Source organism: Anopheles marshallii, chromosome 2 (genome assembly GCF_943734725.1).
Source record: "Anopheles marshallii chromosome 2, idAnoMarsDA_429_01, whole genome shotgun sequence".
In the NCBI taxonomy this organism is placed as follows: Eukaryota; Metazoa; Arthropoda; class Insecta; order Diptera; family Culicidae; genus Anopheles; species Anopheles marshallii.
This window is the reverse complement of record NC_071326.1, coordinates 21801585-21816037: the sequence shown is the minus strand read 5'-3', so window position 1 is coordinate 21816037 and position 14453 is coordinate 21801585. Positions and strand designations below refer to the sequence as shown.

At 43.5% G+C, this 14453-nt stretch overlaps 1 protein-coding gene across 1 annotated transcript in view; it reads right to left on the bottom strand.

Moving 5' to 3' along the window:
• Nucleotides 1-14453, bottom strand: part of LOC128709383 (uncharacterized) — a 66562-nt gene that overhangs the window by 24657 nt on the left and 27452 nt on the right. The window contains exon 2 of the mRNA XM_053804381.1: nucleotides 1914-2335. Coding sequence (XP_053660356.1) covers nucleotides 1914-2335 — 422 coding nt within the window. The remainder of the gene's footprint in view (nucleotides 1-1913; nucleotides 2336-14453) is intronic.

The window sequence follows — 14453 nt, the reverse complement described above, 5'->3', positions numbered from 1 at the left end:
GCGTTGCAAGCCGGAACAAGTGAGCAATCGTCTTTGGTGCATCGAAACGATTGTCACCTTTTTTGTTTGTTCGACGCGGCAACGCGAACGTTCGGGCGCATCTCGATACGTCGATGAGCGCAATGAATTGTTGCTTGAAACCGCATGGCGAAACCGTGAAAAGAACAATTCTGGCAAATGTGTACGTATGTGTCGCTACTTTAAGCAACCCTCCGCTGCAGTGTTTCGCTTGTTCGCTAGCACCACCAAATGCCTGGTACCTACTGCTTTTGTGCTCGTGGGAAAGTGTGGGTTCGTGTGTGTGTCTGTTTTTTTATGCTGCCAGCTTTATACCAGATAAGTTGCGTATGTTCTGGGCATTCGCAACGTTTTTTTTACTTCTTCGTTCCATTCTGGTGCCCTGCAATTGGCAAGCACATTCTACCAGGAAACATCGTCCCAGTTGCATCTGCAGTATCGTCATCGTGCAATCGAACAGAACAACGCGCATTCTCATCGATTTGAATGGAGATCGCGTTTTTTTTACATTCGTTTGCTCTTCCCGGTTGAGTAAGTAATGGCCTAACCGTCAGATGTAGCAACGGGTTCGGTCAGGAATGAATTGTCCAAATGCAAATCGATCCGACCGTTGTCTTCTATTTGCGCGATGGCAACGAAACGTTGGCGTTACTGGACACCCTCTCGGTCGGCACCGAGTGCTGCCAAATGCATACGCGAGATGATGTACCGAGGTTGATGTTACTTTTTTCCTTGCTGTTGTTGCTGTTCATGCCGCGTTCATCGTTCTATCGCACGTAACGGAATCCCGATTGGCTTCATCGCTGCGGTTATCGGGGTTTCCATCAGGGCGGCAGTATGAATATAAGGAAGTGTATAAAACGCGATGTACTATGCCGCGTCCGATACGGGCTGTACGATTTTGGGGTGGACACATTAGAGCTACGGAGGATCGAGAAAAACATGAATTTAACATTGCACGGAAACTGCGCCGAGCGGCACATTTGAACGAAAGAATCGCCGTTTGGTCGAATTGGGTGGTCTGGCAATACCGTCCATTGGAGTTGCGTTAAGAACCATCCGTTCGTCCGTTCGCATCGCATCTGACTATTATTCTGAGGTTTTTTGCATGCAGTTGGGTTAGGGTTCTGTTCGAAATTGAACGAATAGCTATTCGTTTATGAAAAGAATCGTTTCAATTAGATTATGGTTTGAACAATGCTAAAAAAATCATTGTGTTTCTACTGTTGGACATCGTATGTCGATGGAAAAAAAAACTTCAAGGCACTATAACTATAGGTCAAAAACCATTTTACCAAACAATAGTTCCAATTTTTCATTAAGTCAGTATCTCCTTTCGTGTGTACATTTCTGGAGCAAAAGATTTCACTAATGAAGAAATAATTGCTAAACATGGCACAAATCCAGTAAGCACTTTGAAATTTTGTAAGAAGCTTAGGAAAAACGGTACGCACATGTAACATGGTGCCCCGATTGCATGGCTCATTGCGAACGGAAATTCAATTTGCCTTTATCGTCCGAAGTAGACGCATCTCTTTGGGTTTCCAGGATTCAAAAGAATCACGAAAAATGTACTGACTGTGCATCAGTTCGTAACGAAACGGCAACAGCCGCCTTGTAGCTGATGGCTATGAAAATTCCACAAACCAACTGACGTGGAACATATTTCTTCTTGTTCTGTTTCGAAAAAAGCCCCACAAAAAACCGAAATGCCGAAATTTCCGTCTAAACCTCATCGAAAACGTACAAGGAAGCGTTATGTAGAATCCTTGCAACTGCACTCTGTGGTACAGACCGGGTACACTGTGCCTGGTTTTCGCAATCGGTGTGAATTTAATTAAATCAAAGCGAGAACACGAAAGACAACTTGATGCGTCCGACATCCCGGTACTTACCGTCTTGTTGCCGAGATTTTTAACCCGACAGTTCAGATACGCGGTTTTGCCCAGCAGTGCTGTAACGTTCTTCGAGGCGGCAACGTCAAAATACGGCCCTACACGGGACTGTTCCGTCGGCAGGGCAGTCGTTTCTGCGTGGGTTGGCCTGCTGCTGCTGTTGATGCTGCCCCCGACCGTTGCACCACTGCTGCTGCTGGTGGTGCTGGCGCTGCTACTGCTGCTACCACTGCCAGCACTGGTGCTGGTGCTTACACTAGAACTACTGCTAACACTACTACTACTACTGCTACTGCTGCTGGTGCTACTACTGCTGCCACTACTGCTGCCGGTAAGCAAATTCGGTTGCCCTTGGTTGCTGTTGTCTTTCGTTGATGTGGTATGTTGCTGCTTCGGGATCGTTTCTCGTTGTGCTGCATCCACTGTAAAGATTGAAAAGTACAAAAGAAATAAGTATCACTGAGCATCGGGGATTGAAATATTCGAATCAATTCAATCGCAACCGAAAGGATTTCTGGGTTTAAATATTTTTCAAATACAAAGATTCAATGCTGTAGAAAGTTTTGAAGAACTGTGTTTAAGAAATAGGACTTATGGACGCTGGTTACCAATTCTACAGTAAATATAGATAGTTGAGTAACTGTTGTACAAACTAGCGAAGTAACTAGGGAAGGAGCAGGAGTTTGTATTCCCTAATCGTACCGGAGGATGACATCGCAAAGAAGAAGAAAGGGTTTTTAAGAACTGGTATATGGAACGCAAAGTTCAGCTTGGTATTGTTGAACCATAGTAGAAAATTCAATAAGGTTCCTTGGATACTTTTTTTTTAATTCGCACCAACACAAGACCGTTGACAGCTACATAAGATTAACCTGTTCTGGATCGCTGTAGTTTGATTGCAAATATTGACACCTAGTGTAGCTAGTCAGAACAGCAGTGCCCTGGTATGTAGTAATTCAATATTCTTCTTATTATTATTCATGTTATATAATTCTTATTCTAAATATTTTATAACGCAATTTTAAACATTTTTTCGAAATTCTGATTTTACAGAAGGTTTCTTATTTCTAGAAAACAGGTGTAACCCATAATTAGGTGTTTACTCTGATCATTTTTATCCATTATTGAAGAACATAGCCTGCTGCCACAAATGAAGATATCAACGAAATGTTGTTATAACCTAACCGAAATGGTATAAATTATATAATTATTCATTGATTTTATTTGAATGAAAAAGCCATACCCTGGCAAGATCCTTTTTACAATGCACACGCAAAAATGAGTACCTCCTGTTTGTATTAGCATTTAAAACTGTTTTGAAAATTAAATCAATTACGTTACTATTAACCCCCCCCCCCCCGTACAGTACTACAATAAAAAAGTTTGTTTGAATTGTTGGTCACAGCCGATAGGTTCGTCGGCAAAAAGGAACGAATTGGTCATGCGGAACTTGTAAATGCCGTTACTGAACAGCTTTTACAGATAAATTGAATTTTACTCCGTGTAAAGCCTTACCCGCCCGGATAGGATGGTATCGAGCCGAAAACTGCCAAATGCGTAATTTGCTGATTTATGGTGCTGGAGAGCGAGTTTTGTCAACCAGCAGAACATCCGGGGCACGTTGTTTGGTCGCCTGCCAAATGCACTTTGGTATCTGGTGCTCAAGGGTGGGAGGAGGGGATGTAAAATGCAATCACTTATCCTCTCCTTGCGCTACAAACATCCACCAAACGGGTAGACAAAATGCTTCCGCCGGGTTGAGCTTTAAATGAGAAGACTCAAAGCATTTCCGCGTCCGCCAAACCCCATTGCACAACTCATTTTTCTACGCCTCCAGGTTGGGCGCATGGATGGAATTTGGCAAAATTAATTTAGCCAAATGAACGCACTCGTTGCTTGGATCAAAACATTTGATCGATAGCTCCGACTCGAAGCGGTGGTGTAAGCGATGTAATTCAATTTCGGTACATCTGAAGCTGTGCAATATTTTCGATCATCCGCCGGGCAGGACCCCTTTTTTTGTTTGAATTTCTTCCCGTTTTTTGCTCAATTTGATATTCTCATTTGGTGCCGTTGTGGATGGGGAAATCATTTCAATTTATTTCGGGTTCCGATTGGTTGTGCTTTCTGTGCGCGGCGTTGATTAAAATGCACTTTACAAGCGAGCGAATTTTAACGCATGCGAGTCAATCCAGCTTGCAGGCAGGTTTTTGGGTGGATAGCTTAATCATGCTGTTCACCTGTCAGGTAGGTGGGGGTGGTGGATTGCGCTTAATGCGCTTCTGCATCAAATAGGATTGAATTCATTCACTTTAAATAATTCCTGCTTCAAATGATGATAATGATGAGGGAAGTGTAAGTACAACATGCCATGAAATAATCATTACCGTATTGAGGCTATTCTGTTCGGAGGAATTGCTCATCGTTTCAAGAGAATCGATCTTCATTACGCAGGTGTAAGTGAATTTATAATGGGAAATATATATCGCAACACCAACTGGTAGCTTCCAATACATATAAGTGTAATTGGCGTAAAGGTGATGAAGATAATTCGTTGCATTAACCGTATATTTCACTGTCATCGATACCTACAATTAAATGCAATTGAGCAGCAGCAATGCATGTATACTACGTGTTTTCAACATATTAAAGAAGAAGTGCGGCGCCGGTTTTCACGCGACAAAACCTTTCGAAAGTGCCATCCAAACCAATCCCCCATACGCAAGACTGACCATCGAGATATGGGTTAGTGAAGTTAATGAAAGCCGAAAAAGACAGGATTAGAACCCTTCAGGTTGTTGTGCCGGTAGAGAAGTAGAAAGGTGATGTCCTGTATACTCCCAGCTTCGAACGTCTTGACAGTTTTTTGAGTGCAAAAATTTCCTCAAACTGTAGATTGACCATTCGGAATCCAACATGAAGTTTGTGGCATCAGCGTACGCCAAGATCTGAATTGATTGGATTGAAAAATAGACTTGGAGATCTTTGATGTCACTTGCTTCAAGACACGGATGGCTCTCTTTAACGCTTGGTCGAAGAGTAGACAAGCTAGCCCATCTCACGAGTGCAAATCCTTGGTGTAAGCAGAGGAGCCTAAGAGTTTAGCTACCCATAGTCATTGATACGTTTAAAATGTATCTCTGGCTGTACTATCATGGCATTGAAATCATCGAAGCGATGGTAAGAGTGGAGCTGATGGTCTTCCTGTTGATCTCCAGTAGGTTCTGAATCGTTAAGTCTGCTAAGAGGTTGTTTTCTGAACGCTATTTGATAGTTTTCTTTACCTGTTTTACGGTTGGGCCAACTTTATCTCGGCTCTGTTAGGAAGAACATATTTTGGGCATCATTTGATTAACCCTGTGATTAATGTATTTCAGCTTATCTCCTTTTCTTGTGCATAGGAAATAATTTATTCCATGGTTCTAAAATTCTTGACTGAGAGTTAAAATTGGATGGCTACGTCTGTAAAATTCTCTAGCTGATTCATTGCAATATCACTCATTGCTGTATCTACACGAGTTTCGATTAAAACCCCTTACAAATCGCTAGATAAAATTGATTGTTATTCCCCAGGCTAAATAAAATTGGGTCGCATGCAAATGTATTTAAATACTCACATTAACCAACGAGCGGTGCGTGCCGCTCGGTAAGCCAAAATCAATCATCGGCTGCAAAAATTATGAAAATGAACCACATCAAGCTAACCAACGCAGAAAGAAAGGTAATCGACGAAATTTCGATCAAATTTCAGGCACAATGTCACATTATAGTATGATTTCCATTTCCTAGTTTAGCTCTGATTGCAGTTTTTGTCTGTGAAAGCACACAGTCCTTCTAGCGCTTGGCCTTTTCCAGGAGCTTATGATTAGAATAATCATTCTGGCGGTGCTTCGTGCGTGCATATCAATTTAAGCTAATTAGTGTCCCATAGTTGCCTTCGTGATCAAAACTTTCCGGTTGTTGCTCAGCCGTTTGATCGATTTGCAGGCGTATCGGGTGCCCAGGGTTCGTCGATAATAGTTCCAGCAGCGGGGAAGACTGTGGAGTCACGCTGCCGGTGGCTCATTAGCGAATTCAAAGCATTTTTCTCACCTTTCCGATGGAAAGGAGCAGTGAGAGAGGGCGAGTCGCCCACTTAAAATCCGCACCATCCGTGACAGAGCGTGACGGGCGTGACGGGTCCGTGACATGCTGGCGGGCTGAAATCTCGTGATTGAAATCACTTGATCGAAAATAATCCCCACCGTTGCGTCACGGGTGCCGTTGTTCCGGTTTTTGTTGCGTACCACTATGAATGGAGGCATCATTAATCTAATTAAAAATCAATCAACCAGCAGACGTGGTGGGTAGAGGAAAGTAAGACGGGTGACGTACCGAGGGTACAGTTGGGAAAATTCCCAAAGCTCACAATGTGTTTGTACAGGTGAGCTAATGCATACAAACGTACTGCATATTTGAATCTGAATGTTGAAGTTTTGCTGTTTTTTAAGTTGTTGCTGCGGTGTGAAATTGTCAATGCAGTGAATAAATCGATCGATGCTATAATATTTGTCAGCAAAACCCATACAGTCCTTCGTCAAAAGAGTTGACTCTGGGGTCGGAAAGAAAGAGCTCTTTGCGCAAGAAAAAGTGAATGCGGGTTTTCTTCATCCCAAACAGCAACAACCATTCGATGGCCTAGAAAAGCCATCGGAAGGTGGGCGAAAGATTAATCGCTTAAATCCGGTGGGAAACCAGCTGGGATAAAGACGCTCGGGTGTGTTTGAAAAAGGATGAATGTGGCATTAGCCATCGGCACCATCATCGGAAGCACAGATGAGCGGACAAAGCGGTGGTGCGTGGAAGGGAAACGGAGGCTTTATTGGTTAACAAATTTACCAACCACGAGTGAGGCGTAGAAGCTTTAAATAATGACGATGCTGAAAGTTGAGCGCCATCGCGTCGAACGACCCGTATAGCAAAATAACCCACCAGGAAGTGATGCAGGAATCGGGTAGAAAAGTGATAAAGAGAGGATAAAAACTATTTAAGCAAGGGATGAAACAAAAAAAAAAAGATCACAAACTGGCTCAAATTCGATTCATGACAGCATAAACTCAAGCAGTGTCACCCATTAGATAGCCCTTCCACAGCGTTCTCTGGAAGTTGCACGGACATCTTAAAATAAAAGCAACTAATTTCCCTAATCTGGTGGCATTCATTTTCGAGATGAATGAAGATTAAATAATTTATAGTCATCTTTTCTCGTTCCCGTTCGTCCACGCTCACACAGACGTGCAACTTTTCGGCCTGATCGGACGAATAGCGTAATTCGATAAATTTCGCTCCTTCCTGATTCACTCTCAGTTTCGGGCGGCGATGTCTTTATGGTTGCAAATGGAGAGAAAAATTTCCAGCAATCATCCCCACTTTCCACTGCTGCTCCGCTATAACTTTTCCTCATTGGGTTGGAATTTTCCCATAGAAGATACATAGGAAAAAAAACGTTGTTTGTTTCTTATTTCACGATAGAACAGAACCGATGGTACACTTATTTACGCGCGTTGATTAATGAAGTTTATCTTCGTCTGGGATCTTGCCCGCCTGTACCGTTGGTACGATGCCACCAAGGAAGTGTTATGTGTAGCTGTTGTTCGATGTGTTGATAAAAGCTGAAACTGGAAGGACAAACATTGGTGTACGGATAGTATGGTGGGTTTTGTGTCAAATCGGCAACCTCATTTGTTTCTGATTCCAGTGCTCTGGTGAAGGCAATGGGAACCACTGGCACAATCATGCCACACATCTGGAAGCGATGCTCGGTGAACGAATATCTTTATTGGTTGAGTATGAAAACATATTCACTCATTGTTAGCCGTACTTTTAAACCCTATTAGTCAAATGGGAGAACATCTATTTTAGTTTCCTGACGATGTCAACCTTTTGGACGATTTGAGGGTTATTTTTTATTTTGATGCAAAACATGTACTGGATTTCTCGTGTTTCAATTTATACATTTCACGCATCTGCTAGGCAACGAGTTCTAGAACCATTGAAGAAAAATTAAAATAGTTAAATAAACAATGCTTTAAAATTCAATCTCTCTACTACATTTCCGAAAGAATCTCCATTTTTGTGTATAAAATGGAAAGCCTAATGAGCAAATGAATATGAAACCAATGCCGATTGTTCGTTAGCAACTACATTTTTTAAAGCGATGAAAATACTTTAAAAATTTAGACCATCACTAACTCATTTTTTAAATTAAATTTACGATATTCTCGCCGATACGGCATTGCAAATGATTGCTAACGCGAAACACATTGCATAAAGTCAACAGCACGACTGATCCAGTTATTCGCTGCGTTAATCAATTTATCGTGGAAGAATAAATTATGGAAATGTAAACATTGTAAGTAGCATAATTTATTCAGCCTGATGCTGCTGCTGCTGCTGTTCTATTTCTGATACATTTTGAAAACACGAGCAATACACTCACGCTTATGGTCCCGTGGTTGCCGATGGTTTGCACGTCCCCTGTCCCTTATTTTAATTATAATTTCGCAAATGTTGCTAAACTGTCGTCTTGAAAACTTTTACACAACAAAACACACACAAAGACAAGCAGCTCATTTGCGACGATGGTAATGACTGGGAAAATGGTGGCTTGCAGTTGTAACATAACGCTTAATGTCCGACATAATGCATTTATTGTGCGCCCAAAATGTTGGCGTTCGCTGCCGCTTATGTACGACAATTACCAGCGCAGGGACGGTGCGAAGTGCCCCGGCCGTGGTGTCTACATCTTTCCACCGTTTCGTATTCTTCTGGTAGCGTTTTGAATATTTATAAGCAACCAAGGACCGGTCGCTAGTGGTCGGCTTATCTGACGCCTTGTCCTTGCCTTCTCGCTGTGTGGGGAGCGATTTTTGTTGTTGCTGCAGTTGTGCTGTAATTTTGTCGTCCATAAGATAGCTTCTTATTATTGCACGGTCCCCGTCTCTTGTCAACCATTTCCCTTGGAGCGTGTGACGAAAACGGGGCCGCTGTGTGCGCTGATAAGAATTGACAGATCCAATTAATTTAAACATCCTCTCTGTTTAATATTTGATTGAATTAATTTCTCCTCGGTTGGGCTACTGTGCCCAGCTTATTACGCAGCGGTCCGATGCTTTGGGCTCTCGCCGTAACCGGGAGCGAATGCCCCAGCTGAAGGTTTCCGATTGGGGACAAAACGCAGAAAAACCGGCAATGGTAAACTCGCTCAAACATTAGCTCCTAACATGGTGCTTGTATGTTTGGGGGAAAAATGAACGATCCCATCCAATTCTCAAAGGAAATCTGTGGCCGAAGTTTTCGCCTGACCAGCTATGGTGTTATTTGGCGAGGCGGTGTCTTTGTACGTGTGTGAGTGTAACGACATACTGTTCGTTCGTTCTGGGACTCAGTAACGCTCGGGTTTCACGGTCTGCTGCTTGGATTGTGATGTTTGAGCAAGGGACGATTAATTCCCGCGCTGGGACGCGTGATGTTTGATGAAAAACAAGACAAAGCTAACGCAACAGAACAACTGCAAAACATGACGTTTTTGCACACGGCGAGCCCAGAATGAAAAGAAGATGAAGCGGAGAAAGAGATGGTTTTGATAAAGGAAAATACACATTACGGCTGTAGGATAGAAATGTTCATAGCTTTTGCAACTAATGTAAACGCTCGTGGACGTTTCGTCTGCGACAGATAGCGCACTTTTTATCTGTGCTGTTGGTCAGAAGATGGCTTAAAGTAAAGGAGCTTGGCTAGTTTTGTAACAATTTAGCAAAGACTGAGGGTTTTCTGCTAAACAAAAAACCAACCCATCAAATAGTGACAAAAACCGTCAAATTTTCCAACCAACTAGAATTTGAGCTGATACCAACGAGGAAAAGTACCAGCGGGCTTCGACAAATAGAGATGGAAAGCTATCGATTATTTAATCAGTGCTCGTTTATCGGTTTTACGCTTGCCGCTAGCGCAAACCATTTCGAGCGGCAGCCGAGACGAGTTAAAAACTGATGAAGATCTTTACGTCACTTGCTGTCGCTATCCGAGAGTACGGCAGAAGGCGCCCATCACACCGTGGACAACTTGGAAACCCATTTGCTAGGCGCCTTCCCTGATGCCTGATAGTAATTTTTCTTGTGCCTTGAAGATGTTGTTGTTCCCATTTTGCATGATACTATTTATCTTGATGGTTTCAATGCTCGGCTGTGCGAACGGTTGTCGTGATGCCAGCTTGATGATGTTTGCCAATGGTTTGGAGAAGACAAAACCCGACCCGCCGTACGCGTCGTGGTGGATCTGCTTTGTCGACAAAAGATTCCCGGTACCGTTCTTTTAGTGCTGCAGTTACACGAACCACTCCATCGCAGTTGAGAGGTCGTTTTATCAGGAAGAAAATGTAGGTCAATCATGGCGAAAATCGAGAGCATCCGTATGGCATCATGTTTTCGAATGCGAGTGAGTAGAAAATACAAGCGAATTATATGCTGCAGTGGAGTGTGCTTGACTATCTTAATCCGATTGGTAGCTGTTGGACCGGCAAGCGCAGTGAGTGCATTGTTGAAAATGTGAAAACAATAATTGCGATACAGTGGAAGACGGACGATGGACGAGAAATAGTGCAGATCTTTATAGTTCAAGTAAGATGGTCGCGACCTTTGCTGGATTCTTTTCAAGAAGAAACCGAACAGTTTGAGGTAAAAGTAGAGTAGCATCTTCTTTCTTAAGTTATTGTAAGCTATTCGATCGATTTGATCGATTTTACAGAAAGCTTTCTTGAGTTGAGGTGTTCTTCCATCATGTGAGAAAGCTTTGCAAATTAGTGATCTGCTAAATCTCTTTCAAAACGAAGTCAATATATAAAGTCAGATATCTTCTGCATCTACCGTTATATTTTCCACTTTATCTTGAAAAAAAAACCTGAAATGGAACAATCTTTGTTACCTAAACTCAAAATTCCCATAATTATTGTTTTGTCTAAACGCTTAAACTTTCTTTAAGTTTATTGAAGAAACTTGTTCCAAAATCAATGTTTTAAAATGTTTACATTAATTTCAGAATCGAGTTGAATGGAGTTTCCATTTTAAAGCTTTCTTGTGCGTGTGTCATATTTCTAGCTGGTGTTTGGGAAAAAGAATAAAAAATACACCATTCTATCAGAGAGGGAACATGAAAACTGGGGCAAATGGAATTGCCCGGGTAGAAATTGTTCATGGGGACGTTAGGACAGTTCTCCAATCCCCGTGTTTATTCATGGTGTGTAGGATGTGAAGTTTCCAGCTCGCATTTCATGCCAGTGCATTTGGATAGCTCATACACATTCAAATATGGTAAGCAAACATGAGAATCATAAAAGAAAACGATACGATCTTCACACATACACGCGTACGCATACCACACACGTATGTGTGTATGTGCTTGGAATGGTGTGTAGCACACTCACTGCATCATGCCCACCAACCGTACCACCATCCACATCTGACCAGTACCGAACCGGCGCTCTCCGAATGTGGAACCCTTTTTGAAGGTATGGAATTAATGTTACACACATCGCTGGCGGGCAATGGCAGTAGGCCGACAGCGAGCGGGCACTAGGATCTGGTTCCATGTTTCCATGAAGAAAAATGAGCTAAAGCTGAAAGCGCAAAACTTGAAAGGCTTTCCATTGCATCCGTTCCACCGAATGTCTTCCAGCGTGCGCATTTTCCATAAAATGTGATTCAACAGCAGAAGGCAAGACCGAATAAAAAGGGAGGGGAGGAAACTCGTTTGCAAAGACTCACCAGGCCACTGAAAGTGACATAAAAAGCTTGCCCGAAAAGCTTACCCTTCGTACACATGCAGACACACATACACAGACACTGCTAAAGTTGAACAAATTTGAATATGTTTTCCTTTCACTTTGAATGCGTTCCAGTCGGTCGGAGCTCGTGTGTGTGTGTGTGTGTGTGTAGGCGGCAAAGTTGTCAGAGCAAAGAAGGAAAGGGAACTTTTCCTTAAGAACGCCACATCACACACCACCGTCGGCATTCCCTTAATTTAGCTCCGATTCCAAAGTGGCATAAAATCTCGTTCCTTCGACCTTTGAAAGTCGAATGGCAAGAAATCAAACGGCGTACCCATTTGGCACCGGGATGGGATGATGGGGCAGCGCACACACCCAGCGGCAAAGTTGCAGAACTATTTCAAAATGGAGACTGGAGCTGAGTGCTTGCTTCGTACTTTGGTTTGGCGATATCGGAACACACACACACACACTCACACATACAGCCATGCATCTGAAACAGGGCAACCACCGGAAACAGATCCTTCAGGATATGGAAATAAATAAAGCGAACGCGACGGTGGCCGGTGTGCGGAGACGCAGCGTAGGAAGCTGTTTTCCGCTTTCCACTAACTGGAGCACCAGCCCAGGTAGTTCCGTCTTTGCCAGTACCTTGCTGCTGGCACCGCACAGAGTAAAGAGCAGAAGGACGGAAGTTTATATTTGCTTCATTATATTCAATAAATAAATCCTTCGTTTTTCGTGTCCGCTCGTCGCATCCGCTGGAAAGGGCTGAAAGCGTTCGAGAAAATTGCTCCGTAAAATCTTTTCGAACCGAACTTGGGCTGGCCGTTGGGGAGCGGTTGGAAGGTTTCTTGCGTGGTACGGTTATCACACTATTCAGCTGTTACACGGGCAACAGGGACATGGGGAGCGAAACCGTTCCGTGAAGATAAATGGGCACACCCGGTCAGAGTTGTCGTAAAACAGTGTGGTTCACACAATTTTCATTCCCCTGTGTGTGTCCCTCCCGGGCCTGATCTTGCCGTGTATTCTTAGTTTCCCGGTTTTGTGTGTCGTCTCGTACGGGAGTGTTTTGCGATATCGCACATACCCGTTCAGGTAAAACATTGTGTGGGAGGCAAAGAAGCACAGTTCTAAACGGTTTTTGGGCTCTAGCAGCACTGCGATGAGTTGGTGTGCCTCTGTTTAAAACCAACACCTGTAGACTAAACACTGAAGGATTTACCACACGAGTCCCAGCCGGATCTAGCATGGCCACAAGGAGGGCTGTCCGTGCCGATCTTTGCCTTGACCTCTGTCCCTGGGTTATGTTGGTTGCCAAATACTGGATCACACTACCGGGCGACAATCATAAATACCCACCAGATACCAGATACGTCCTGGAGCATCACTTCAACCTTCAAGCAATGCTTATCATCTCGGACCTTAGCACGGACTGAAAGTGGGGAGAAAGTGTTGCCCTGAACAGTGCTTGTACAGTAGTTGCACTTTTCGAGTGGTCAGAATTTCACTTAAGCCTGAAACCAAAACATCCGCACAGCCAGGATAATCCCGGGCCCGCACAACGGGAGGATTGGATGATGGATGGAAAGGCGTTACTACACTTCGGAAGCTGAATGTGTGTGTGTGTGAGGGGTGGAGAGTTTGTGTGCATTTCCATGCGCATTCTTTGGCTACGGGAAGCACGGTCCAGTCCTCTGTGTGTTTGTGTGTGTTGGATGGGATGCAGATTTTTACGGCACTTTACTGCCACTTCCAGAACCTGAACTACAGCCTACGCCTTCGGGGTGGCTACGGTCGGGATGTTTATGTGTAGGATTGTGCGGGACGCAATAGGTAAGTGCAAAAAAGGATGTAATTTATTTTGCTCTCTCATTTAAAATTAAATCCCATTTGTTTTCATTACCGGCTGTGGTTTGGAAGTGGCTACCCCTCGAGCGTCCACCCACCGATCCATCCATCTATCTCCGGTGTGTGGAATGAGCCCATGGGAGAGCAATCTCTCCCGAAGGTTGAGTAGCTCAGCTGGAGCTGGATGTGGCTAGGCCTGGGAAAATATATACTGTCCCGATTTTGGACGCATGTTTCAACAGCAATGATTTAAATTCAATGGCTGTGATTTGCACCGAGCCTAGTGAAATATGCGAACTGCTTAATGGGAGGGTGGGAACTGGGCCTTTACGTATGCAAATGGGTATTATTGGGTTTTTTTCGTCGAAGTTATTTATCTGTCTTAATTACTTGTTTTTACTAGTTACACACTTTATAAAGTCTGTCTATAAAGGCTGAGACCCATATAGATCAATTAATTTTGAAATTTCACCGCTTCGAGAATATGCTCAATGACTAGTGAACTACAGTTGTGCAGTCTACACAAAAACTAAAATCCTTTTCAGGATTAAACTGGTACTCAAACCAGTCGATATTGCACTGTTTCCTTCAATTCGCGCTTGGGCAAACGACTGAGATCGCATTTTTTCCCCCGAACGTCCAAAAATCAACAGTTCAGCTCAACGAGTTTTCCCCAACGCTACTACAATCCGTCATGCAGTCGTTTGCAATGGCAAAACAGTACGCGCCGTCGAGTGGTTCGCTCCGTTTGGCACTGGTCGATCGGGTTGAAATAGAAAAAAAAATCCTTGAAAACCAGGTTGCTTCGTCCGTCTTTTGCTGTTGTTTATTTCGTAAGCCGCACCAAGGCCACCGGCCGGGAAAAGGACCTCGCAAAGCACACC